This window comes from Oryzias melastigma, linkage group LG13 (assembly GCF_002922805.2).
Source record: "Oryzias melastigma strain HK-1 linkage group LG13, ASM292280v2, whole genome shotgun sequence".
NCBI classification, from domain to species: Eukaryota; Metazoa; Chordata; class Actinopteri; order Beloniformes; family Adrianichthyidae; genus Oryzias; species Oryzias melastigma.
Genome location: NC_050524.1, coordinates 3281995 through 3307507, shown reverse-complemented (window position 1 = coordinate 3307507; position 25513 = coordinate 3281995). Strand labels below are relative to the sequence as shown.

At 39.9% G+C, this 25513-nt stretch overlaps 4 protein-coding genes and 1 long non-coding RNA gene across 7 annotated transcripts in view; 3 read left to right on the top strand and 2 right to left on the bottom strand.

Moving 5' to 3' along the window:
• The first annotated feature begins 404 nt into the window (after positions 1-404).
• On the top strand, positions 405-1350 carry LOC112149780 (claudin-3). Its single transcript, XM_024277716.2, has one exon. The coding sequence runs from the start codon at positions 488-490 to the stop codon at positions 1142-1144; it is 657 nt and encodes a 218-aa protein (XP_024133484.1). The 5' UTR covers positions 405-487; the 3' UTR covers positions 1145-1350.
• Positions 1351-5416: 4066 nt separating this feature from the next.
• LOC112149781 (claudin-3) lies at positions 5417-6427 on the top strand. Its single transcript, XM_024277717.2, has one exon. The coding sequence runs from the start codon at positions 5493-5495 to the stop codon at positions 6138-6140; it is 648 nt and encodes a 215-aa protein (XP_024133485.1). The 5' UTR covers positions 5417-5492; the 3' UTR covers positions 6141-6427.
• A 3276-nt stretch (positions 6428-9703) lies between these two features.
• LOC118599490 lies at positions 9704-11256 on the top strand. Its single transcript, XR_004948870.1, has 4 exons — positions 9704-10206; positions 10286-10396; positions 10703-10757; positions 11045-11256. It is a non-coding gene; the product is annotated as an uncharacterized LOC118599490 (long non-coding RNA).
• A 1563-nt stretch (positions 11257-12819) lies between these two features.
• Positions 12820-17308, bottom strand: LOC112149751 (THAP domain-containing protein 5). 3 transcript variants are annotated; one of them, XM_024277663.2, is made up of 6 exons: positions 16638-17308; positions 15854-16037; positions 15029-15139; positions 14403-14941; positions 13184-13382; positions 12820-13114 (listed from the first exon to the last, which is right to left on the bottom strand). In XM_024277663.2, exons 1-6 carry the CDS (start codon positions 16706-16708, stop codon positions 13004-13006), a joined length of 1215 nt encoding a protein of 404 aa, XP_024133431.1. In that variant the 5' UTR covers positions 16709-17308; the 3' UTR covers positions 12820-13003. The 3 variants fall into 3 exon arrangements, with proteins under 3 accessions (XP_024133431.1, XP_036070586.1, XP_024133430.1); XM_036214693.1 differs by having other exon boundaries at positions 14403-15139; positions 16638-17307; XM_024277662.2 differs by having other exon boundaries at positions 13196-13382; positions 14403-15139; positions 16638-17277.
• A 988-nt stretch (positions 17309-18296) lies between these two features.
• ppp5c (protein phosphatase 5, catalytic subunit) overlaps positions 18297-25513 on the bottom strand; it is a 14114-nt gene continuing 6897 nt past the window's right edge. Inside the window, exons 9-13 of the mRNA XM_024277658.2 lie at positions 22617-22704; positions 22499-22539; positions 22250-22428; positions 22099-22180; positions 18297-19342 (exon numbers count right to left, since the gene is read on the bottom strand). Of these exons, the coding sequence (XP_024133426.2) occupies positions 19280-19342; positions 22099-22180; positions 22250-22428; positions 22499-22539; positions 22617-22704 (453 nt within the window). The 3' untranslated portion in view covers positions 18297-19279. The remainder of the gene's footprint in view (positions 19343-22098; positions 22181-22249; positions 22429-22498; positions 22540-22616; positions 22705-25513) is intronic.

Below are 25513 nucleotides of genomic sequence, written 5' to 3'. Positions count from 1 at the left end.
TAGTAAATTTCACTACCTCACAGGTTTCGTCTGTCTCGGAGTATTTTTAGAACATAACGTGTTTAGGAATGTTTGTGCCTCAAACTTTAAATTCTTTCCATAAAAATGACTTTCATGATACTGTTGTGAGTTCCAGGCTTTGTTTCCCTGAAACAGCAGCTCCTGCGGCATCTTGTCCTCTCGGTCACTTATCAACCTCTCTGTTACCCTTTAACCACGGCGGAGCTGAGCGATGCGGCGCCTCTGTTTACTCTGCCCTCGCCCAGACCGCTGAGAACGCCACCGCGGCTTTGGGCGCTCAATCATTAATCTGGGGGCTCAGAATATTTGGAGCTGATGAGGCGGGACGGAGGAAAGTTTGAATTCCCCTCCGACCAATACCCAGCAGTCTCCACCTTGTTTGTGCCAGACTTTGCTTTGGGAGTCACTCCGGGTCTGCAGTCAGAGCGAGGAGGGACGCGTACCTGGACGCAAGCGCAGCTCGGACATGCCTTCGCTGGGGTTGGAGATTCTCGGGGTGAGCCTGGCCCTCTTGGGGTGGATCTCCGCCATCATTTCCTGCGTGTTGCCCATGTGGAGGGTGTCGGCCTTCATCGGCGTGAACATCGTCACGGCCCAGATCACCTGGGAGGGCATCTGGATGCAGTGCGTGGTCCAGAGCACGGGTCAGATGCAGTGCAAGATCCACGACTCCATGCTGGCCCTGAGCGGCGACCTTCAGGCGGCTCGCGCCCTCACCGTCATCTCCATTGTGTTGGGAGTCCTGGGACTCCTGGTCACCATAACGGGGGCCAAGTGCACCAACTGCGTGGACGAGGAGGCCAGCAAAGCTCGCCTGATGATCGCCGCCGGGGTGGCCTTCATCTTGGCGTCTCTCACGCAGCTCATTCCCGTGTCGTGGTCGGCGCACACCATCGTCATGGAGTTCTACAGCCCGCTCATCCCCGAGGCGCAGAAGAGGGAGATAGGGGGGGCTCTGTACTTGGGCTGGGCCGCCGCTGGGTTTCTGCTCGTCGGCGGCGCCATCCTCTGCTCCAGCTGCCCAAAGCCAGCGGAGAAAAGGTACGGCCCCCCGTCCAAGATGGTGTACTCCCAAACCAGGTCGGTCGCCCCGAGCGGCTACGACAGAAGAGACTACGTCTGAGGGCGGACTCTACTCACATCCGTCGCCATGGAAACGCTGAACCATCAGGGACAAACCTTCATTATGGACTTTATCTTTAATGATTTTCTTCTTCTATCACATTTGTTGAAAGTGCCGAGTTATTTCAAGTGTATTTTGTACTTTGACGGTAGATTTTCTTTTGGTTTATTTCTGTTTTACCTAAATAAATGCATATTTGTTGTAAAGTTTTACTGTTTTCTTTGCTAAATATTCATTTTTACTACAATAAAAGAAAAGAACTAAAACTGCGGTAACTTCTCCTTCCACCGACGGAGCTAAAGGAGGAGCAGGAGGAGGAAAGTGTCGACCGCCGCTCCTCTTTAATGTGACAAAGTCAGAAACTCGACACGGTGGCTACAGTTTGCCGGGAACCTCCTGCCTCAGTCTGACATCAGAAACTGTAACACCCACCTGTCACTCAGGTAAGAGGCGGAGTCATTGTCGAACCTGTACACAGAGGGTTTTCACTCTGACTGTGGCCACGCCCACATGGAACACAGGAATGGACCAGTTTACCAAAATGAAAGCCAAAGATTAAAGGTTTTAACCTCATGGACAATATGAACAGAAATACAGACATATACAGATTCTAATTTTAGTTCTTCTGTCTTTACAAAACATGTAAATTAATCATGAAGAAACATGAACAACTGGAACCGACTATCGTCTGAAATCCATTTTTAAGAGAATTTTTTTGGTATAAAGCCTCAAACAAGAAGCTGAAAATACTAATAAATACTTTTTAAAGATTTAGCTGTATGTCAAACGGTGCAGCGTCTCCTCAAAACAACAATATTTTAAATACATAAATAAAATCCTTGAAAGATTGCTTTTCTCAACAAACATTTTAAAGTGCTACTGCTGACATTACAATCTTGTTTATAATACAAAAGTCAGTTTTGGACTTTTATCTTTTATCATTTATTTATTTTTTGCACTTATGCAACATATTGCAAAAGAAAAAAAAACGTATATAAATACATAAAAAGAAGGTGCAGGAAGAGGCTAAAAAACATATGGACTTATATTACACTTATATTACATTTTCTACTGGATAAAACTTTAAAACAAACATTCACATTTATACACTTTACACATCTTAAAAAACAAACATTTACATTTCACAGTACAATCATTTTATTCTCTGGGACTTTTTTTAAGTAAATGTCCGATATGCCTTTCATGGCCAGATGGAAAAATGGAATTCACATTTTTCATCCTCTAAATCTCAAACTGAATTCAGATCTTGATGTGACACATTTAAGAACATGAAAATTACCATTTTGACGGGTTTTATGTTGATGAATCTCAGCATTAGATTCAAAGTAAAACATAAAATCTTCAGGGAAAGAATTTCTAATAAACACAATTTTATCCATAAAATGCATATTTGATAGATATTAATGTTACAAATATGAAGAAACTTCTGTAATTACTTCTATGAAATACAAATTTACAAAAAAATAAATTATTCATCCTACTAGGTACTTTTTATGAACCTTTATTTAAAAAGAACAGTTGCTGACAGCAAAGGAAATGTGAGCATTTCTGCACTTTTATGCAGGTAAATTAGCTTCTGAATGTGTTCTTACAGTGTTTTTTGGTAATTTATTGTTCAGTTTTAAAGCGTTTTCTCTCTGAAAAATGAATTTTGATTTTAGTATTATAAGGAGTGGATTATCCTATGTTAAAAGATTAAACGTTTTTTTTAAACTTGTTCTGTCCAGCAGCTGAGTAAAAGTTTGTATTTGTTGAACAGATCTCAAACACAAAAGGGGTTTATATAAATATACTCCTCACATTTATATAAACCCATTTTGTGTTTGAGGCTAGACTTCTTTTTAAATTACATTTGTACACATTTCTCAGTTTGTTCATTACTGTGGAATATTATATATTCATTACAAAAGATAAAACTCCATCTTTCCCTTTTCTTATCAGTTTTAATTCTTTTTAGTCTTTTCTTCAAAAAAAAAGTCTTGGTTAGTTTGTTTCCAATTTTCTAAAGATTTATATGTTGGTCCGATTGAATGTTAATTTATTGTTTGTCAATTTTGTTTTGTCCTCTTTTTTTCTTCTTCCTTTCATCTACATTAAATATTCTTTGCAACCATTAAATATCAACTTATGAAGTAAAATAGTATTATAGACAACTGAGAAGAGATCTGTTAAATGTAAGACTTTTCTTGGGGGTTAAATCTGTTTTTAAACCCCTTTTAAGCTAAAGTTTAATTGTTTTTAGTTACAGTCTCACACTCTTTAAATGAATATCAGACCAAACCTGAAATAATTCCAAACTCACATAAAAGTAAATGTACTCCAGGTAGAGGAGAATTAACATAAGACAAGATAAAAGGAGTCCCCAGTATAGAACCATGTGGAACCCCTTTGTGAGGAAAAGATACAGCAGTTTGTGAGTCTTAAAAACAGCAGAGCAACACTTTTTGGCAGCAGTAGTGACTTTAAAGCATCTATTTACTCAGCAGTCATCAAATGTAAAGATTATTCTGTTCATTTATAAAAATTAAAGCCTTCGATTCACATCCGCAGGTGAAAACTTGAAGGAATTATTATTGATCCTCTGGTCTTCCTCACCTGTCCCCCTCAGCTCCCATTCACCTGCTGACCTAAGATAACAAGAGCCGCTTCAGCTATTTGGAGAACTCCTCCAGACAATGCCCCCATTTGGGTTCCCTCTCGGTGATCCGGTGGGGGCGGGAGAATTCCTCAGGGGGCAGGAGGGACTTTCTGCTGCTGCTCTGCCTCTGTGAGCGTCCCTCATCCTCGGATCTGGAAAGTTTTCCTGAATGTTTTATGGGGCGAGACGCCGACACTGTGAGTGTGGAGCGCTTAAGGAAGACATAAAACGGTTAGGAGGCTGTCACTGAGTAACCGAGGCCTGAAGCCCTTTATGAACCATAAGGTAAAAACACAGAAAAACTGGAATTCCTCTTTAAATCAATCGAGCAATGATTATTTGAAAAAAGCCACAGAGAATAAATTGCAAAATACCATCGTAAAAAGAGTTAAACTAGCTATAAATGATGAAGTTGGTGGTTCATCCGTTTACCTGAAGATCCTGAGAACTAAAGGAACATTTTAAAAGCAGCTGAAATGTCAAAGATCCTAAAACTGCTGAAAGTTTTCAACCCTTAAGGAGAAGAACATTCATTAAAATTTAGTTTAATTATTTAATAAACGATAAACAAAATAAAAAGCGGATGAGTTCAATGTTTCAATTAAAAACAGATATGAAGAGGTTGATGGTTAATTCATTTTAGCTGAAGTTACTTAAAACTATTAGAACGTTTTATAAGTTGTCGGCAAGTCAAAGATCCCAACATTTGCTAAAAAGCAAAACTATTCTGAGTGCCCTATTTAAAAAATGTTTTGCTAAACTTTATAAAATGTCAACAAAATAAGGATTTTTTACATTTTTCTGACTGAATTCAAGGTTTGATTTTTAAAAACTGTCACAAATAATGAGGCTGATGTCCATCAATGTACCTAAAGCTACTGAAACTTAGAGGAAAGTTTAAAATTTGGTGACAAGTCAAAGATCTTAAAGTTGGATTGAAGTAAAGAGTTAAAGTGAACAAACCTCCCATTAATTTCAATGGGAAAAAATAAAAGTTTTTTTCTCAATTTTAATAAACTATAAATGTAAATAAAATAAAAAAGTATATGAACATCCAGGTTAAGCTCAGTCTTTAAATAGAAAATGGTTATAAATGATTATATATATATATACATTTTAACAATTAGTGATAAGTTAAAGACCTCTAAAGTTTGCTGAGAGTTTTCAGAATTTTAAAGTAAACGAAATTCCCATTCATTTCAATGGGAAAAAATATATTGTTTCACTTAATTGTGAATAAACCTGAATGTAAACGTACTAAAACATATGAATATCCTCATCAGTTGTAGCTTGTTTAAATGAAGTTTTAAAATAATAATGAAAACTGAAAGTATAAAGAAGAACAGAAGGGAATAAACTCTGGCAGTAAAGAGATTTCACTGAAACTCTCTGGTTTAAAGTGGACGGTAACGTCAGCTTCCTGTAAACCACCTGCTGTCTGCCTCCCGCTTGCTGCTCCAGCTGGAGGAGCCTCTCAGTGGGCAGGCTTTGTGGAGCTGCTCTTGTAAACCGATAGCATGAAGTCTTGAGTCCTTCCTCCTGGCGTTTTGTGAAGTCATCCTCACCTCGAGCTCCTCCCCTCGGCTGACCCGTCTTATAAAAGGATTACCGGTCAGGTGGAGGTGAGAGATTACCACGAACCTGCCGATCTAAGAGCTGCACCAACCTCCTGAGCGAGAGAAGTTCAGGATGTCCATAGGACTCGAGTTGATCGGTATCTCCTTGTGCATTCTGGGATGGATTATCGCCATCGTGGCGTGCGCCCTCCCCATGTGGAGGGTGACGGCCTTTATCGGCAACAACATCGTCACGGCTCAGATCATCTGGGAGGGCATGTGGATGAGCTGCGTGGTCCAGAGCACGGGGCAGATGCAGTGTAAGGTCTACGACTCCATGCTGGCGCTGTCCCAGGACCTGCAGGCCGCTCGCGCCCTGACCGTCATCTCCATCCTGCTGGCCATCCTGGCCGTGCTGGTGGCCATCGCCGGGGCCAAGTGCACCAACTGCATTGAGGACGAGGCGTCCAAAGCCAAGGTGATGATCATCTCTGGGGTCTTCTTCATCATATCGGGCGTCATGCAGCTCATCCCCGTCTCCTGGTCGGCCCACACCATCATCAGAGACTTCTACAACCCTCTGATCCCCGACGCCCAGCGCCGGGAGCTGGGCGCCGCCCTCTACATCGGCTGGGCGGCGGCTGCGCTCTTAGTTCTCGGCGGAGGACTTCTCTGCTGCTCCTGTCCGCCGCAGGAGTCCAGGTACAACCCGTCCCGGATGGCCTACTCCGCCCAGAGGTCTGTGGGGGGCCCGGGACTGGAGAGGAAGGACTACGTCTAAGTGAAGGTCAGAGGGGCAAAGACTGCACGGAATCTCACTCGGACTCCCCTCTCGGACTCCCCTCTCGGACTCCCCACACGGACTCCCGAGGGATGAAGGCTTCTGTCCTTCAGAGCCAGAACTTTTATACCAAATAGCTTCGTATTGTTTACGACTGATTTTTGTTAGGATAGAAGAACCGTCGACAATCATCTGCTGCGGCCAAGAGAGACGGTCCAAATGTATTTAAGGCAGCCCTCCCTGTGTTGTTGTTGTTGTTGTTTTTTAATAAAACATTTTGTAACTTATGTGTCATTTCTTGGTTGTTGTACCGAACGATGAGTCAGAAAAACCACAGAGAAAAATGACAGCGTCTGTGTCTCCTAAGAGCAGCCTTGACATCTAATCCCAGGGTTATGTGCGAGCCGCAGCTTTGGCGCTCGCCCCGAACAAATGACCACGAGATCAAGAGGTGAGAAGCGTGACGGAGCGCCGAGAGTTCCTCTGAACGCAGGAACACCTGCGGAGGACCGACATGAAAAATTCATCCCAGCCGATACGGCCGACACTAGACGATCGTATCGGTGTCACCTCCAGAACGTTTCTGACCCGGAGGCTGTTTGAGGCTTAGATTGGACCCAACGGGTCATTCCTAAACTCTTTCTGTCCTCAGGGGTGTTTGTAGTCAGGGATCCTCAGTCCATCTTAAAGAGTGAACATTCTAGTCAGGCTTTTGTCCTGCAGGATCAGGGCAAACTCTGCGCACGTGACCGATACCGGGGAATGTGAAGGGCAGGGAGGTTGCCTGGCACCTGAAGGCGGATCGGGAGGAGGGAACCCCCCCTCACTGACTAACACAGGCCGCTGTGTCCGCTCAGTGAGAACAGAAACTCAGCGAAGCTCTGAGGCGTAGCAGCGACAGCTGGACGGTCAAACCTCACCACAGCTGCTGCTTTACATTCAGTTCAGAACACGAGATGTTCACAGATTAACTGAAGAAAAAGCAACATTTTTAATATTTAATCACAGCATGAATATGATACTATAACTGAAAAGAGGAAGCTGGGAGGTGTGGTGGATTTGTGTTTGAAAGCTTCTTCTCAGGAACACTAAGTGATCAAAAGCATCTGAAACTGTAGAAAAACTGCAGAAAAATTGTAATTCACATCATACTTCAGCAGGTGAAAACTGAATCAGACTTTCGTCGATTTCAACATCAAAACATTGAGGTCGTTCAGGACATTAAAGCTTGTATTTTTAGTATCCATAAACTTGAAAGTTCTTGAAATATTGAGCAAAATATGCCCCAAAACAATGAATAGGAAGTCTTCAAATTTCAACATTTTAAGTAGATTAGCAACAAGACTTTAAATATATTCATGGACTGTTTTCATCTTTAAAGTAATAAAAAAAAATTGAGTTTAGCTAATATTTAGCAACATGCTAATGTTTTTGGTTAATTTGTTATCTACTGAGGTTTTCATCAGCTAATTTAGAGTTTAGCCTCTACTTTAGCAAGATGCTAACATTTCTGAGAAATTTAGCTGACTGAAGAATTTTAGGCTATTTAGCTAGTATTTAAGCAACAAGCTAGCTTTTTGACTAATTTGTAATCTTCTTGGGGTTTTTGGCCTAGTTTAGAGTTTAGCTTCTATTTAAGCAACATGCTAACGTTTTGACTCATTTAGTTTACTGAGGATTTAGGCTATTTTGGAGTTTAGCTAGTAGTTAAGCGGTGTGCTAGCTTGTTTGGCTAATTTAGCATAGTGAGGATTGTTTTAGGCTAATTTGGAGTTTAGCTAATATTTAAGCAACATGTTAATACTTTGGCTAATTTCTTATCTACAGGGTCTTGATAGGCTAATTTAGAGTTTAGCTGCTATTTTAGCAGCAGGCTAACATTTTTGACAAATTTAGATTACTGAGGAATTTTAGGCTATTTGGGATATTTGCTAGTAATTAAGCAATGAGCTAGCTTTTTGGCCAATTACAGTGGCTTTTTAGGCTAATTTAGAGTTTAGCCTCTACTTTAGCAACATGCTAATGTTTTTGACTAATTTAGATTGCTAAGGAATTTTAGGCTTTCTTGAGTTTAGCTAATATTTAAGCAACAAGCTAGCATTTTTGGCTAATTTGGCATCTATAAAGGTTTTTAAGGCTAACAGTTTGGCTTAAGCAACACACTAAATATTTTGCAAAATTGGCATGTGTTAGAGATTTTTAAGTAATTATACTACAAATTTAGGTCCGCTTCAGCACTTTTTCATAGTTCTTTATTGACATTTCTAGTCTTTTAGTATATTTAACATTTTGCATTTTCAGCAAATCCATTCAGCAATTAAAGTAAATTGTGTCACCATTTCCATCAAAAAGCTTCAGCATCTTCAGTGACTACTTTCAGCAAAAAGCATTCACACTAGCATTATCACAGGTAATGCAACTTTTCTAGTTTTGAATGGTTTCTCCCACAGAAATGCTCTGATGCTCAGGAATTCAACAGAAACTCAGATTAGAGTCACAGCTTCTCAACATCAAGGAATGCCAGGTGGGCTGGAAACTGCAGACCAAGATGCCTTTCTAATGATCTCCATCCCAGAGGAAGGTATGTCACCACAGACATACTGGGGGTGAAATCCCGCTGCGGGATCGGGAGCATCGTCTCTGGTCTTCCAGAGGAGCTGGAGCAAAATGGAGATCTGGGCTTCCTAAGAGAGACTTCTGTTCTCCTTTTTATCAGTTGGTTGCAGCATCTGCTGTTGTTGCCACTTTTATTCAACTTTTAACTTTTTAATGTAAATAAATGGTTTAGTGTTTATGATGTGTCAAAGAGAGTAAACGCTTTATTAAAGGATATTAACGAAAGATTTGTAAAACTGTTAGTGTTTATGTTTGAGTGCAGTTAGCTTCAACCCCTCACGCCACATGTCAAAGTCGAGGCCCGGGGGCCGGATCTGGCTCTTACTTTAAAAAAAATCTTTATTTATTGAATATTTTGACACATTAACAAAACAAACAAACAGACAAATATATATATATATATATAAATGATTGTCCCTGTATACAAAGATAAAATTCAGGTGTAAGGAGTAATATTCACACAATTAGATATACATTTGGGACTAAAACACAAATTAATTTTTAATAATTGTGGCGATATCCAGTCCAATATATTATAAGAAAGGTTCCATGATCCTCTTTGTGGTTCAGTCGATAGATTCAGTTCATCTCTAAGTTCTGCCATTAGGATTTTAAGGAATATTCTCAGATATTCAGTTCAAAAGTTGATACTTTATGACACAGAAAGTCAGCATTCTATAAACTGTCTATGATGTTTATCATGAATAACAGGATCAACTACAACATTAGTAAATACTGCGGATCATTATTAAGTCATTATTTAAGTCATTATTTAAGTCAGCAGAAGAGATTATGTTGATTTCCTGACTGATAGTTTTCCAAATGTGTTGAACTGTAGAGCAGGACCAAAACCAGAGTGTGAGAGTATCAATCTCAGTCTTACAGAAGAGACAGGTTTGAATGTCTGGTGTTGAAAAGGACAGATGTGATCTCTATGCAGGATCATCAGCTGAGTCGCTTCACTCTCACAAACATTCAGCGTTTGCTCATTTCTCCAAGAGTTTTCCCGGTCCTCATCAGAAATCTCCCAAAGTTCCCTCTCCCACCATGATGTCCTTGAAGAATATTCTAGAATTTGTCAGAGTCTGATACGTCTGAGATACTTGATGTGAGATACTTTTACTAACAAAATCTCCCACTTCTAAATATTGATTAAAGTCTGTTCTGGAAAAATTATGTTTTTCAATCAAATGACATCAAAGAGGAAATCCTGCAATTTGAACAATCCCAGTTTCTGACACTGATTACCCATCATTCCCGGCATAATCTCTGGATTAAGTGCTGAAGTTATCAGAGACCCTCCAGTTCCCTTACTGTTCACCATGCTGTCACTGACTCTGTCTCAGTAATGTGTTGCGCTTTAAACGGCTTTTCTCTGCAGATCAGCTCATTCACGTGAAGAGTTACGGTTTGTCAAAGAGCGCTGGCGGTTTGGATAGAAACACCTCAGGTGGTGAAAATTCAAACATAAAACACAAAAATGTCTTAAGGTTATATTATAGTCTTTTTTTGTACCTGATGATTTCCAGCCGCCATCTTTCCTGCCTCCAGATCCCACTGAGGATTCTGAGGATCTTTGATCATCCCTGGATGAGCGGAGGAAAACACCTGGATGGATTAACAAACAGATGGAACAACAGGTGAAGAGAAGAACATTTTGACTCTCAGGTTTTAGAGTTCCTGGTTTTAGTGTTCATTTTGATCTAAGACCTCTGATCCTCCTCTGATCCTTCTCTGATCTTCTCCGTGATCTTGATGGGATTACAGACATGTAGAGATGATGATTCTCCAGACTGATGCAGAAAGGAGATCTTAATAAATCTTTTATCAATACATTCATTTTTTTATTCTTCAGTTCATCATTTCAGGAGTTTAAAACTAAAGTTCTGACTGACCAGTTCTTTTTATCTCCTCAATGATCTTCTCTCTGATCTAATGTGACGCAGGTTTATGGAGAACACAGAAGACAGAACGTGATGTGAAGAAGGAGTTCCAGCTCAGGTTTGTGCTGATAAAGATAAACAGGACGGAATCCTCCCTTAAATTCCCGCTCTGCTCTTATGCAGTCAGGAGAAATTCACAGCCTGTTCTTTAAAAGAAAATAAGTTTTACTCTTTAACGAAATCATTTTTTATTTAATAAAATCCTTGACCTGCGGCTCTCCCAGGACTATTGAACTGTTCTGCTACTCTATCAGTTCACAGATGCTCCACCTTTTAACTGTTTGATTATTTGCAGATCAGATAGAAGTCTTTAACCATATTTTCATTTCATTTTCCCATTGAAAGAACCAGAACCAACGTTGGCCCGTTGGATCCAGAACCTGTTCCCTCCAGTGGTTGGAGAGATGTGAACGCTCAGCTGACCTGAATCGAGGACCTCAGTGACCCTCCAGGAGAACCCTGGCGGCGTTTGAGACGGCGAACACCAAACATGGGATCCCAGGAGACACTCCAAGTCCAGTAAGATGAAATCCTCTCAGGAGCAAGAAATGTTTTAAACGGGGCGGGGAAGCAATTAAAAAGCATTTAAGTTTTATGACAATATGCAGTTTTTGAACAAAAACAGTCCAGAGAGAAAAAGTTTTCTTCATTGTTTTGTGAAAAAGGGATTTAAACCGAAAAAAATAATGCATAAAATACAAAAAACCGATTGAATATATATTTCATTTGTAAACGAGGATGGTATAAGTGGGATAAAACCCGACAGTGTTTTAATGCACACGTGAAATCCTTAATCGGAGAGGCAAAGGGAAAGACTGCTCCCTGCCAGGTATATTCAATATGTGTGAACATTAATATTCAATCTACTGGAATGATGGTGTTAATGGTTGAAAAATTACAGCAAATCAAAGAACATAAACACTGGAGCTCAGATGTTAAAGAGTTCATTAAAGGCTAGCTCTGAAGCTACGATCATCGGAAACGTTTGCGTTTAAGTAACTATTTCCAATAAAACGTCTGTGGAAATGCATTTAAAACTCATGTTCGTCCATCACTACAAACACGTTTTTAAGACACTGTTAAGACTCTACTTACAAAACCATTGAAAATGTTGAAATTTGAAGTTTTTGCGCTAAAACTTCCCATTTCTGAGCTTCAGAATTATGTAGTTCAAAGAACGTGTTACTTTACTGACGCCAGAAATGTCTCTGTTGTTAAAGGGTTAAAACGATGAATAAAATCCATCCGTGAGGAATTATTACGTACAAGATTTAATATAAAACAATCATTTATGCCCCATATATACATAAAAAAGACCCGTTGCATGATTGTAGTTTGGTAGAAATGTTCTGGAATTATTTTGCTTTCAACAAAAAAACACATCCTAACATTTACATACCTTAACATTTATGCTGCTTGTCTCCAAAAAGAAAAAAAATAATATTTTGAACCATTTTGTGATTTTAGGCAAGTTTTTTTTTTCATAAATGTGGTTTTCTGTAAGAAAAGTCACATTTTTTATATATTAAGAAAAATCTCATGAATTTTTTTTAATAAATACCTGCAAAAATTACACAAGAAAGCTATAAAACTCTTGAATTATTGATCGGTTTATCTGGATTATTGTCTTTTTTTCTTTGTTTTTTTCGCTACTGTTGGTTTGGTATTATATGTATTATTCTTTATTTGTGTAAATTTTAACTTTGACTTTGTTCTAGTTTTCTATTTTAAGATGCTATACTGCCTAATCTTTTGGATTTCAATGTTCAAAATAAATAAAATGTGTAAAAAAGTGACTTTACACTCCAGTGTCTGCTGCCCTCTAGTGGTCAGTTGTGGTATAGCGCCAGAAATTCTGCATCTTGTAGATTTATGTCTAAAAATGAGAGAAGACGATTCTGTTTTATTGCTGACGGGGAAGACGGTGAGCTGTTGAAGTCAGCTGTAATGGATCTCTGATCTGCGGATTCTACAGAACAATCCTGAGCGTTCAAACCCGCCCAGGAACCAAACGGGTGACTTGTCTTTCCACGATTCCAAACAGGTCCCGACGGTTCCAGCTTGTGTTTTTCCAGGAAATCTCAAAGGTTTTATCACTTCTGTGAAATGAAACCAAAGCATTCTTTTCTTTTAATTCTCAAACAAAAATTCTTTATTGAGTCAAAAATGGATGTAGTAGAAATCAAACAATAAATTACAAATAAAACATTCATTTGTCTGTTTTCATTTGAACTAAAAATGCTCCGGTACCGCCAGGTTTGAAGTAGAATTTGACCCTTTTTGTGGTTTTTGGTACAGACTCATTTACAGCGAGTCGTTGAGGGGAGTACACAAGAAGGCGGCGGCGTCTTCCTCGTAGATGATGGCCACGGTCTCAGCGGGTTCTGGCGCCGCTGCAGCCGTCTGTAAATACGCCTGAGGAGAAGGTAGAGAAGGTTGACCGGCGCCGCAGAGAGGAGCGCAGACGTTCGGCCGACTGCTCACCCGACTGCTCACCCTCTCCAGCAGCTGCAGGCGCTCCTCGTTCAGCAGGTTGCTCTGCCGCAGCTGGACCACCGTGCTCTCCAGCCCCAGGAGCTTCTCCAGGTGCCGGCGGTGTCGCTGCTGCAGCACCTTCACCTTCCGCTGCAGCTCCGCCACCATGGCCTCCAGCTGCTCCTTACTCTGACTGCTCTTGTGGTAGCTGCTCAGGCAACAGGAAAAAACAAGCAACAAGCTGCTGTTTTAGCACCGTGTCTTTGATCACTCTGACTTTAACATCTCAGAATGGGAATTCCAAATCATTTTTCCTCATTAAAACCCCAAAATAAGGAAATATCACTTGTGTTTGAGGTTTTAGTCCATAGCAACCATACATTTTTTTTTTCACGTCTGGAGTGAATAATCATATCTAGTGAATTTTATGTCTCTCTGTTGAAATAATTTTAAAAATTTCCCTAGCAACCACTACAGGACTGGAGGCTGGGTCCAATCTCAGGCCAGATTTGGTAAAGGCAACAAAAGAAGGGCGGGCTGAGTCAGAATGTTTTAGATAATTCTGACTTTGACATCTCAGAATGTGAATTCCAAATCATTTTTCCTTATTAAAACCAAACTATAAGGAAATATCACTTGTGTTTGTGGTTTTAGTCCATAGCAACCATACATTTTTTTTTCACATCTGGGGTGAATAATCTTATCCAGAGAATTTTATGTCTCTACGTTGAAATAATTTCCCTAGCAACCACTACTTTAGCTCAGCACGCTTACAATATAAGGTTGGATGTTGTTTTTTTGTATTGTGTAAATAAAGCTTTGCTAAATTCGTGAAATAGGTAAATTCATACACATCTGGATCATTTTAGGGTATATTAGTTTATAAGTGCCTCTTGAATGGTGTCACCATGGCAACACTGCTAACTAAAGTTAAATGGAAATCACAGATAAATCTGCCTTTTTTGAACCCATAAAAGTTCTTTGAGATTTCCTTTAAACGGACGCACTAAAATCTCTAGACATGAAAGTCGTGCTCTCTTGCTAATGATGTCCGAGCCAGAAAACAGTGGTTGCTAGGGAACATTTGAAAATGTACTTTCACACAGAAATGTGATATTTAGCACACATATTAATCAGTCAGAGACGTGACAAAAATGAAATGGTTGTCATGGAGTGAAAGCTTGAGGAGCCTAAACATTGAGGTTAGATTAGATAAGAATCATCTTACCAGTGTTCTTCAAGCTGGTGATCCAGCTGCTCAAATTCCTCTCCCTCTGACAGGCCGTCGTCTCCGTCAGCGTCCAGCCTCTGCAGCGTGACGACCATGGATGCTGGAGACGGCGGCGAGTGTTTGGACGTGATGGGCACCGTGGAGGAGATGGGCTCTGAGCTCAGCGCCGAGGACAGCACCGTCTCCGGGGAGAAGCTGAGCTGCGTGGAGCTCTCACTGGGGTAAACGTTTGGTATCGTCTCAAAGTAGGCGATGAGCGGGTCGCCTCCGTGGTCATCTGGGAGTTCCTCTGTGACGTACGTCACACCTGGAACCTTATCAGAGTCGTCCAAACAGCAGAGGATGGGGTCGGCCGTGACCAGCGTGCCGCCCTGACTCAAAATGGCGGCCGTGATTGAATTTATGAGCTCTTCTTGGCCGTCCGCGGAACAGATCTCAGACATGACCAGCACCTCGGCGTTCTCCCCGTGGGTCAGTTCGTCGGCGGTCTGGCTCAAGGTTATAGAGATGTTTCCCCCTGAAGAGTCAGAGTCCGTCTGAGGAGAAGATTCAGGTTCAACCAGCTCCAACGCGGCGCCATCTACCTGCTGCGACGGGTCCACAGCAACCCTATACAGACACACCGCGTGCTGAGCATCTTTCATTTCTACGGCGTCCGAAACCGTCACGCTGGGATGCTTCTCGCCTCTGATCCGCTTCGGATTCCAAACGCTCTGATCCACAGCTTTCCTTTTCTGCAAATAGAAAGAGAAAAAAGTTATTTTTTGATGAGCATCTCCGATGTTTAAGGTTTAAAGATTTCTGTTATTAAGGATTTAAGGGAAAAAAGAGAGTGCCAGTTAAATTATTCTTCTCCAACAACAAAAAAAACAACAATATTATATATATTTTTAATTAAAATGGGGGAAGGGCAAATTACCAAGCAAATGAATGTAAATAAAACAGACAAACCTCTGCTTAAGTCCATTTTATCCTCCTCTTCCTTTTTTACCTTAAAGCTATTGCTATTCATTATGTTAAACATTTAAGTTATTTTATTTGTAGTTTCAATTATTACATTTTTTTACATTTTACACAAAATGAGTGGTGTGTAAAACTGTAAATTAAAAAAAAATAATCCTTTCATTTTGGCGCCCCCTCCAGCAGATGGTGCCCTAGGCGCCCGCCTAGCTCGCCTATGCCCAGGGCCAGCCCTGGCGATCTATTCTAAGACAGTACCAGAATAATTTCTCATTTTTTTAAGAGTATGACTTAGAAAACAAACAACCAGAATGTCTTTCACTGTAATAAAATAATTGACGTTTGCTCATAAATAATTGTCAACAATTTAAATCCTTACAAGTATCGCCAAATGAAATACCAGATATATCGCCGAATTAATTTTTTCCTGCACCCCTAGTTTGTAACCAAAGAAAACCAAATTCCACGAGAAACGCGCCTTTACTCACGTCAGACCCCTCAAAGACTGTGGGTACGGCGTCCGCCTCCAGGTAGCGGATTCCCCAACGCACCTTGAAGCACGAGGGCGTGAAATGCTGGTGGCAGATGTACTGATGCCGAGAGGGGGTCCAGTTGTGGCGCCCCATGTTTCTCAGCCACAGCTGCAGGCGGGCCGGGTCGTGGAGCGGGAACCTGGGAGGAGGCGGAGAAATGACCACGGACAGAAATCACATGACTTCAATATTAGATAGATAGAAAGTAGATTTAAAAAAAAAATGCACACGTTTTTATCATAGCTGTCTTGAAAACTATTTTTGTTGCATTTGTTTTGTGGTATCATAGACTTAAGATTTGACTGAAAATATTCAAAAACAAACTAGTGATCAGAGATACAGTATCTCTATAACTCAAACAAATGCATTGGACTTGTCATAACTTCTCTAAAACTAATAAATTAATCTATTTGGTCTCATATTTTGTGCCACAAAACGTAAAATTAAACATAAAATACTTTTTATAAGCTAGCTGATGCTTAGAAATAAAATTTTGTTACACTGAAATGATTAATTTCTGCTGTTTATAAATAAAGTTTTGTTAAATTGAAGTTGAGTCAGGAAAACAGATTTCTCCTTCCGCGCAAAAAATCACTAAAAACTGCGGGAGGGACTATTTTCTCATGAAAAAGTTTAATTTAAATCTTTATATATTTACTTTTTGAACAATAAAGACAAGACAATCAGGTGTCTCAAAGGTCAAAGCAGACTCTGATGTCCTCCGTACAGATGGACTCACTTGTAGAAGCTTCTTCTCTCGCCGCTGCCGGACTCGCTCCTGCAGTTCAGCACCGAGCAGTTCTTCGGCATGTCCGTCCGCCGAGCTTCCAGTTGCCGAACCGAGCCGCGCTCATGCCAAGAGGAAGGAGAGTCCTTCCTGATCCCGGTCCCGGTCTGCTGTCGTGTTTTCTTCACGCGTGGCGCACACAGGGAGCGAGGAATCAGCTGTTCAACGTGCTGACGGCGCACGCACACGACGGCTCCGCTCGCTGCTCTGATTTGCTACTTCGCCCGTCAGTCAGATGACGTCACATTAATTGTTTTTTTTTTTTAACCATTATCCTTGTTAGCAACTCTTTCTGTGATGCTTTTGTATTGTAGACAAAAGTTGTGCACACATTCCAATTGGTTTCTTATTTCTTTATGGGATGTACAGTGTTGTTTATCACTTTATAAATAAAGTTTTTAAGAAAAAGTGTGATGACGGTACAGTAGTGTATGGCAAGCTGTTGCAACCAAAATTTATACAGGAATTGAGATTCCCAAAATGTTTAATAAATGTAAAACGATGTATATTATTGGCCATTTCTTAAAATTCCAAACAGATTTTTGGATTAAGGATGTCATTTTTGGGGTTAATTTGGAAAAAAAAACAGAAATTATTTTAAATGTTATAATTATTCTGGAAACATTTAATATGCACAAATGTCGATTTATTAAGAACAAACCATCTTTTTTCACATTTCATAATGAACTTTGCTTACTTTTTATGCATAAACATAAACGAAAATAAAAAATGCTATGAAACTCCAAAGCAATATTTGTAATTTTCCACTTTTTGATAATCTCTTATTAATGTTCATGTCCATGCATCCCTTTACTTTAATTCATTTTATTCCGTTTTTTCCCATTATTGTGTGTTTTTTTAAATATGCTATTTACATTGTATGTGACTATTTAAATTGTAACTTATTGACCATGTTGTACAACTGCTTCATATTTTGTAAATTTCAACTTTTGTCAATAAAAAAAAGAGTTAAAAAAAGTTTAATAAATGCATTTAAAAAAAGTTTTTAAGTGCAATAAATCAAATCAAAATTTTACCAAAATAAAATCGCAAGTGGTCAGAAAAAATCTCTTTGCTAAATAATATAACAAAACACATCATGTCTTTTTGGAAAAAAAGTTACAGGAAATTATCAAAACAATTAAACGAATTGGATTTTTTTTTTTTTGATACGACAAGCAGATCCCTATTTTATTTTAATTTATTATTTTGGTTTATTTGAGGCAAACATTCTTATTAAACTCAGCTCTATATATAATAATTTCAAATTTGTTCAAATTTTGTTTCATTATTGAATTGTCAATAAAGATTTATTTTAAAAAATAGAGTGCTCTTTACACTTGCATGGAAACTCATTTCAAATTAGGAAATTTGTGAAAAACTTTAATACTTTGTTTTGAGCTGAACTGAAATACTATAGGCCTTAAAAAAAATAAAATTACTGTTACTATATCAAGAGTATTTATATTTACGTCTTACATTTTTTGCAAAGAAAAAAAAAGTATTTTTTGTTAGTTTTTCTAGAAAAGATTATTACAATTAATTGCAATCTCGCTCATGAATTTTCTTTTTAAATTTTATTTCCTAAAGTGCAAAAAATTGAAATTCAAGTTTGTCTAATCACTGGACTGGATTTTTTTATTCAATAATTTTCTCCAAACATTACACAGAATCTTTAAATGATACAGTATATATATACATACACATCCGTGTATTCTTTTACCTAAAAAGTTGAGTCGTTGGACAATGCTTCTGTGCGTTTCAAGACAGGATTGTTTTCTGGACGTTTGTGTGATGACAGAACGTTTGGGGTCAGTGAGTCGGCCGTGATGAACATGTGCTGAAGACTCGAGTGCCGTCGGCGTTTCGCTCCGTACGCAGAGCGGGCTGTGCGGGAGCGGCCCGCCGCGGTGGCACGATGACGGTCGAGGATGAACAACCTGGAGTGCAACAGTACTTTCCCGATGGGAAGCGACGCAGAAGTGCAAAAAGTCACGTTCTCAGCAAAATACATCACGTATGGCAAACAGCACCTTTATGACTGAACCCAGAGACTTCGGAATCGTGGTCGGATTCAAATTCCTGATGAATTAAAAAGCAAGCTGACGCTGGAGGCGGTTTGGGTAACACTGATGCTGCTCCTGAACCAGCTAAAGAACTGCAGGTTTCAGACTCACTCCGTCTTCTTGCTAAAACTGAACAATCATTCAATACAGATCTTTGGTACAAACCAGCTATTTAGAGCCACCAGCTGAGCGTCTCAGATTTAAAACCCAAGCAGCTCAAAGAAAGAAAAGAAATCATCCAAAAGTGTTGGGAGGTCGCTCTCCGTATCCCCGCTGGAACAAAAGATCAGGAAAAGGAACAACGGAAAGGTGGATTTTCCAGTTTAACTGACGTGAAAATACTACGACCAGCTCTGAACGCGGCTGGTCTCAGTGGTCTCTTCCCATCAGAACTACATGGTTTTTCTGCTTACGACTAGTTTGTTGAGGAGGGGGGTCCCTGGGGCTAAGCATGTCCGAGTGCTGCAGGGAATGAGGCGGCAGGGATGCTGCGGGTCTGACGGGACGTCCTCGGAGTCCGCTCCCTCTCTACATCATCCCCAGCTGCATTAGCGTGTTGGCGTACGCCATGGGCTTGACATTCGGATGAGGCTGTAAAACACCAGACACATTTTAGAGGCCACTCCATCGAGAATCATGGAAAAACAGTAGAGTGGGGCGCTGTTACAGGAGTAATGTTAAAAAATAAAAAAAACCCTGCTAAGTATTTATCTCTTTTTTTTTACAATTATTCTAGAACTGGGGTTCTCAAAGTGCAGCCTGTGAGCGAATGGCGGCTGAGAGGAAGAGTTTCTGTGTCCCTCAATAAATCCTAATTGATGGTATTAAACCAGCTGTACATTGCTTGGAAAACATATTTCTGTTTCCTGGTTTCTGGCGACATCTGCAGGAACAAGAAGGTAATGACATCCAGGTGTCAATGGTACAATGAATTAATTTCACCACTAGAGGGCAGACAACATTTACCATGTCTGCGGAGAAAGGAAGAACCATTGACTGTATATAAGAAGAACATTTTACAGTCTATTTTTATTTTTTGTCAGTCTATTTTTACAGTCTATGGGAAGAACCGCGTGGTCGGCGGTGGAAATGGAGTCAGAGCGGATTCAGACAGAGAGTCAGAGCAGGTTCCTTTGAGGAAAAACGTGATGGCGAGGAAAAACACTTTAAAGCTGAGTGGAAAAATGCTTATTTTGTCGGCCCTCATTGGCTGGATAAAGTCGTGTATCTGATTTGTAATCAGGTTAATGCAATTCTCAAAGAATACGATATAAATCGTCACTATGTTACAAATCATAAAAACTGACAAATTTACCGACGAGGAGCACGACAATGAGCTCCATCTACAACGAGGCGACGCTGCACAGCAGAGAATGTTTACAAAAACGGTAAAATCCAGTGAAGCTGAGCCAAAAGCTAACACTAACCCCATTACCCCGCCCTGTGATGGAGGGTAGGGTCCGAACCTTTGTCCTCCTAACCCTATCCCTATCCGTAACCCTATCCCTATCCCTAACCCTGGCTACAGCTGTGGCTTTGGAAATGACCCAGTGTTGTGCCAAGGAATGTTCCCTCTGCCAGAATGTGCTCTCAGGCATCGTTGATTTGTTTCATGACGCTCTTATTTGTCTCAAACATTGTTAAAAGAAGATGGATGATAACAATAGACTTTATTCTGGCTGATTTTTTCCCCCACAGATTCTACGTAAAACAACGAGAGGGGACACAGATTCTGTCAGCTCCCTGCTGATCCAGCCTGCCAGAATCTGTGTCCCCAAAAATGTGCTGTAGAAGCAACAACTGTTTATTAGGGCTGTGAACATTAACGCATTAAAGCACACGATTAATCAAAAAGAATTAAAGAATTAATATTTATTAACGCTAATTACTCGATGAAACAGTCCTTCACTTTAACTCTGCGGTTCACGTTTCCACGGCGCGCATTAAAACATTTCGTCGGGTAATATCCTGCTTATCCTATGGTCACTTAAAAAGAAATAAGTATTCAATCGATTTATAGTACTTTATTCTTGTGGTTTAGATCACTTTTTACAAAAAGCGGACTATTTGATCCATGGTCCAGTGCCGTTTTATAAATAAATAACAAATTAATAAATATAAATATATCTTACCTGGTAAAACATTGTGATTTTTTTGTAATCGATTGACAGCAGTAATTGAAAATAAATGTACTAAATATGGAGTGTAAATGTAGAGTGTGATTTCATATTGTGATTATTCACAGATGATAAGTGGTCGGCTAATACTGACTGTTTTTTATTAATTAGTTATTTTTTTTAATCGATCCCCAGGTCTACTATTTATGAATTGTTTATTGTTACATGCTTCCATAATAAAGTCCCTTTCATGAATCTCGTTTCTAATTCTAAATTAGCCAAAGATCGTTTTTTAACACAAAAAGCTTTTTTTGTTTTATGTAGAATAAGTGGAAAGATATGCAAATATGACAATAAACTCTCCAAAGCCTGAGAATAAAGTATTTTCCAATCATCCGCCTTCTTTTAACGCTTTTTGGGACAAAATATGAACGTTATGAAACAAATGAAGGATGCCAGAAAGCAGGGAAATAAATTCCAGCGGGGGAACGAACTTTGGCACAACACCAGAGTAGAAGGCTCTTCAGTGATGAGGAGTTTGTAAAATATGCTGAAAGGAGCTCACATACACATCACACAGGTTAAAACAATGTTTCAAATCTTGCTGTGTTAACCGTACAAACGACACTCCGTCATTAAAGTTGTTAAAAAACAAAAATGTTTCTGTTTATCCTTTTTTCACTAAGATTGACCCCCCAGTCTGTCGAGTTCTTTGCTAAAAAACCTTTGAGAACCACTCTTCTAGTTTGAAGGACGTAATGTGGAGAGAAAATAGTTTAGTTAAGTAACCTAATACATAAGTATAAAAATAAAAAAGTTAAAACAATATTCCACCAGTACCAAAATCAAGAAATTCCAAAAAATACAATGACAACTTAAAACTAACTACACACACAAATCACTTGTTACGAACAATCAAAACTGTATTTACACAAAAATCTGATGTGAAACTCTTCAAGGCTCAGAGAAAGAAATGATTTTTCTGTAAGTTATGCCTTTAAATACTGCTAGAAAACTGGGACATCAGAGTTTTCCTATCAGTCTCTCTGGACTTAATGTCTCCACCTGGATCAGGTGGATCAGGTGTGATCTCGTCAAGGCTCAACAGATCCAGTAAATGAGCAGCGACTGAAGCTGGAAGCGGGACTTCAGCTCTGAGAGCGTGTAACGGTTTACCCTCAAGGTCAGGATTCTAACAGACCAGAAATGAAGGAGAGAAAACAAACTGACCACAGCTGTGAACTGGTGGAACTCTGGCTTGAGGTCTGATCCCCTGAGGTGGATGTATGCTCCTTTATTTCCCATCTGGTCACTGGAAGAAGGACAAACCCAAATGTTTTATGGTGTCAGACGTCTCTCGGTTCGCTTTCTGGAGACGTACCAGTAGTTGGGCGCTGAGAAGACGGTGATGCACTTCCCTGAGTGGGTGACCTCGTAACCCTCAGCTTTGACCTCGTGGCTGCGGATGATGTAGTCCAGCTTGTTCTGCTCCAGGAAGCGCTCCGTCACGTCGGGGCCGAACTGGCAGCTCACGCCCCTCTTGCTGACCGACCGTCCGTTCTACAGGAGACACGGAGAGGCCGTGAGACCTCCACCCTTCAGGTTAACGGATGCTGGCGTGAGGACTGACCTGAGGCTGCGGGTCTGACCAGAGAAGGTCACACATGGGGCCTGTGGAGAGAGCGTCCACGCCGTTCAGTCAAACGTCCTTCAGGACTTTCACGATCTGCTTGAATCTGAAGCCTGACCTGAGTCTGGAGGTTGTCGATTTCTGTCGATCTTCCTGATGTCATCCAACGTGACGCCGTCTTCGCTGAACAGCCCGCCGTGCATCACCTGAAACCCAGAGCGTGAGATCATCAGGACGCGGACTGGGAGGTCAAAACATCACATGTTGGTTTGGTTTCACACTGCACTGTTCAGACTGGGCTAATCCACCAGGATGAGATCAGAGTCGGGTCTTTGAAAAAAGTTCCTTCATTTCGTAGAGACGGTAGAGAAGTTCCAGACGATCAGGATGATCCAGAAATATTTAACCTGATGAACGTTTTTGGATCCAATGTTGGACTTTAACTACAACAACTCTAAAGAATCACGTCTGAGGTTCATGTTTCTGATTCAAAAAACCTTTTGAACATTTGTTAACTCACGTTTTTTATAGTCATTTATATAAATAACAAAAATCACAGGAGTCGTGTTCTAAAAAATGAAGTGGAAACTTTACAGGGATTGGATAAGAGTGAAAAACTTTTTTTTTTCTATTGTATTTATGGCCGCCTTATTTTTATAGAACAAACAGAAACTTCCATATTTAACAAAAAAAAGGTTAAACTAACGAAAGAGACAAAACTAACTAAAAAATTACCCTGGAGTTGATTAAAAATGGATGTAATCAAAATGCCTCTAATCAATAACCTTCAAATCAACCAGGTACAAGAAGCCACGCCCACTTATTGATCTGGTGTGAATGTTCTCCAGCTTTTGACCCAGCGTTCCACCATTGACTGTATATGAGAACTGGACTGAGTGATCCTTTCAAACAGGAAGTACCTGCTGGTTCCAGGAAGCCAAAATCCCAAAGACTTCTATAGAGAAATCAACAGCTGTTCCTCAGTCAGATACATTTCTTTTTTTATTATTATCAACCCTCTTTCATTTTTTTCTTGTAGTTCAAGTTATTGAAGTTATGAACTGACCAATCAGATGGCTCAATAAAAGCGGGTGGAGCCAGCTGGCCTCCACATCCAACACTGAAAATGTTTGATTTCTTTCAGCCTGTTTTTAGCGTGGGGGCGTGGCCTTCCAACAAGCTCACTCCTGATTGGAGAGAGTGGTTGCCATAGAAACAGTTAATGAATTACCTTCATTTGGTTGAAGGCATTTTCTACCCCTCAGTCCAGTTCTCATATACTGTCAATAGGTTTCACTAAAGAATCACTTTCAGTGGAGCTTGACCGACACTTTCAATTTCCTACGTTTTTTTTCCTTAAGTGCTCCTAAAGTTTTTAGGCGACTTTTGTTTTTTAAACCATTGTATTCTGTGTATCATTGGGAAGATTACCAACACTTTTGAGAACATTTAAATAAATGTTAATTTGTTTTTCTAAACTAAAAAAATAAAACATACTTTAAACAGTCATCTGACTTGAACTTTATCTCACAGGAAGAAATTCATTCGCGATAATAATAAGTGATCAATTACAACAATTACAGCTGATCTAATCATAAAGATGTGACTGATTCATAACAGGAATTGTGAACTTTGGAATCGGAACAGATCCAGATGTTTGTCGCTGAAACTCAGCTCGACTCTGAGGATTTGTTTTTGAAGAGAAGCAACAAAAACGGTCGTCTCCTGATCTGTTCTCAAAGAGTTTCCAGTGACTCTTTTCATTAGGATTTTACCGTTTTCAGACGGTGGTAGAAAAGATGGCGGCTGAAAATCATTAGCTGGAAGCAGAAATTTCCGAGTTGTAGCCACTTTTATTAAACTTTCTTTACTGTTCAGGATTATCTTAAAACATGTCAGACGAGGGTAAATTCTTTATTAAAACAGAAGTGTTCAGATTTATAAAACTGTTAGGATTGGAGCTTCAGCTTTATGTTTGACCAAAGGTAACTTCACCATTTACACGATCAACGTAAACCAACTCAGTTGTGGAGAAAAGCGGCTTTACAGTGATATAAATTACTAATGATGTTCTCTTTTTTTTAGCCAGATGGTCTGTCGTTTTTTAGGACATAGCTTCTGCAGAGCGGCCGGAGTTCATTAAAAATTCCTTCTGAGTTTTGGGCGGGACTGTTGTTGCTGAGAAACCCCGCCCCCTTCTTCCTGTTGCTGAGAGCTCTCTGTTTACACTCTCCTGCTAGCCCAGTGTGTGTTTTTATGTAACAAATCAGATCTTTTTTAAACGATTTTTGTGGATTTGGAATAAAGAAATACTTTTAACTCTTTAACGCAGAATGTGTCGCTGGCGACACATTTTTAGAAGATCTCTTTGAATTACCATAATTCCTGAACGGTTTGCTCTATTTTAAATATTCCAACAGTTTCTGAAAGCCGAGATATTGTGCGTTCTTGTCGGTGTCAGGTCATTACAGTAATCTGACCCGGAAGCTCGTTAGGAGCTCCATTTATAACAGGAAAAAAATTACGAAAAGTGTCTGAAAGACGACCATCCGGGGAAATAAAACCTTCATAAAGGTTCAGAGCAGACTTTGAACCTGAAGGAGCAACAGAGGGAGTCATTTGTGGCGAGAAAAGGTAACGTTTGTGGAGCTGTATTTCCAGTTTGTTTGTTTTTCTTTTCTAAAGAGATCAAGCTCTTAAAGGCTAGTCTTTATTCTGAAACACAAACTGTGAGAGAAATGTCATTCAAATGTAAGTTAGCTTATTCTTTAATCATAGATTAGAGGTAATTTTATAAAATAATCAAATTTTTACATTTGTTCAGGAAAGATCACAGTAAATGAAAACTATTTTTCTGCAGGTTTCCTGTGAGCTGCAGCTGATGATGCTGGAGGACCAAAGAGGATTAAACGTGAGGATGCTGGAGGTTCTGGTGATGTGGTCAGAGACCACAGCTGCTCATCACGTCAACAACAGTGGGAGACACATGCAGAACCTGAAGATGGAGACTCTCAT

Coding starts and splice junctions, on each gene's coding strand:
- LOC112149780 (XM_024277716.2), top strand. CDS start 488: ATGCCTTCGCTGGGGTTGGAGATTCTCGGGGTGAGCCTGGCCCTCTTG.
- LOC112149781 (XM_024277717.2), top strand. CDS start 5,493: ATGTCCATAGGACTCGAGTTGATCGGTATCTCCTTGTGCATTCTGGGA.
- LOC112149751 (XM_036214693.1), bottom strand. CDS start 16,708: ATGCCGAAGAACTGCTCGGTGCTGAACTGCAGGAGCGAGTCCGGCAGC. Junction 15,140..15,853: donor CAGTCTTTGAGGGGTCTGAC/GTGAGTAAAGGC, acceptor TTCTATTTGCAG/AAAAGGAAAGCTGTGGATCA. Junction 13,115..13,183: donor TGGAGAGGGTGAGCAGTCGG/GTGAGCAGTCGG, acceptor CCTTCTCCTCAG/GCGTATTTACAGACGGCTGC.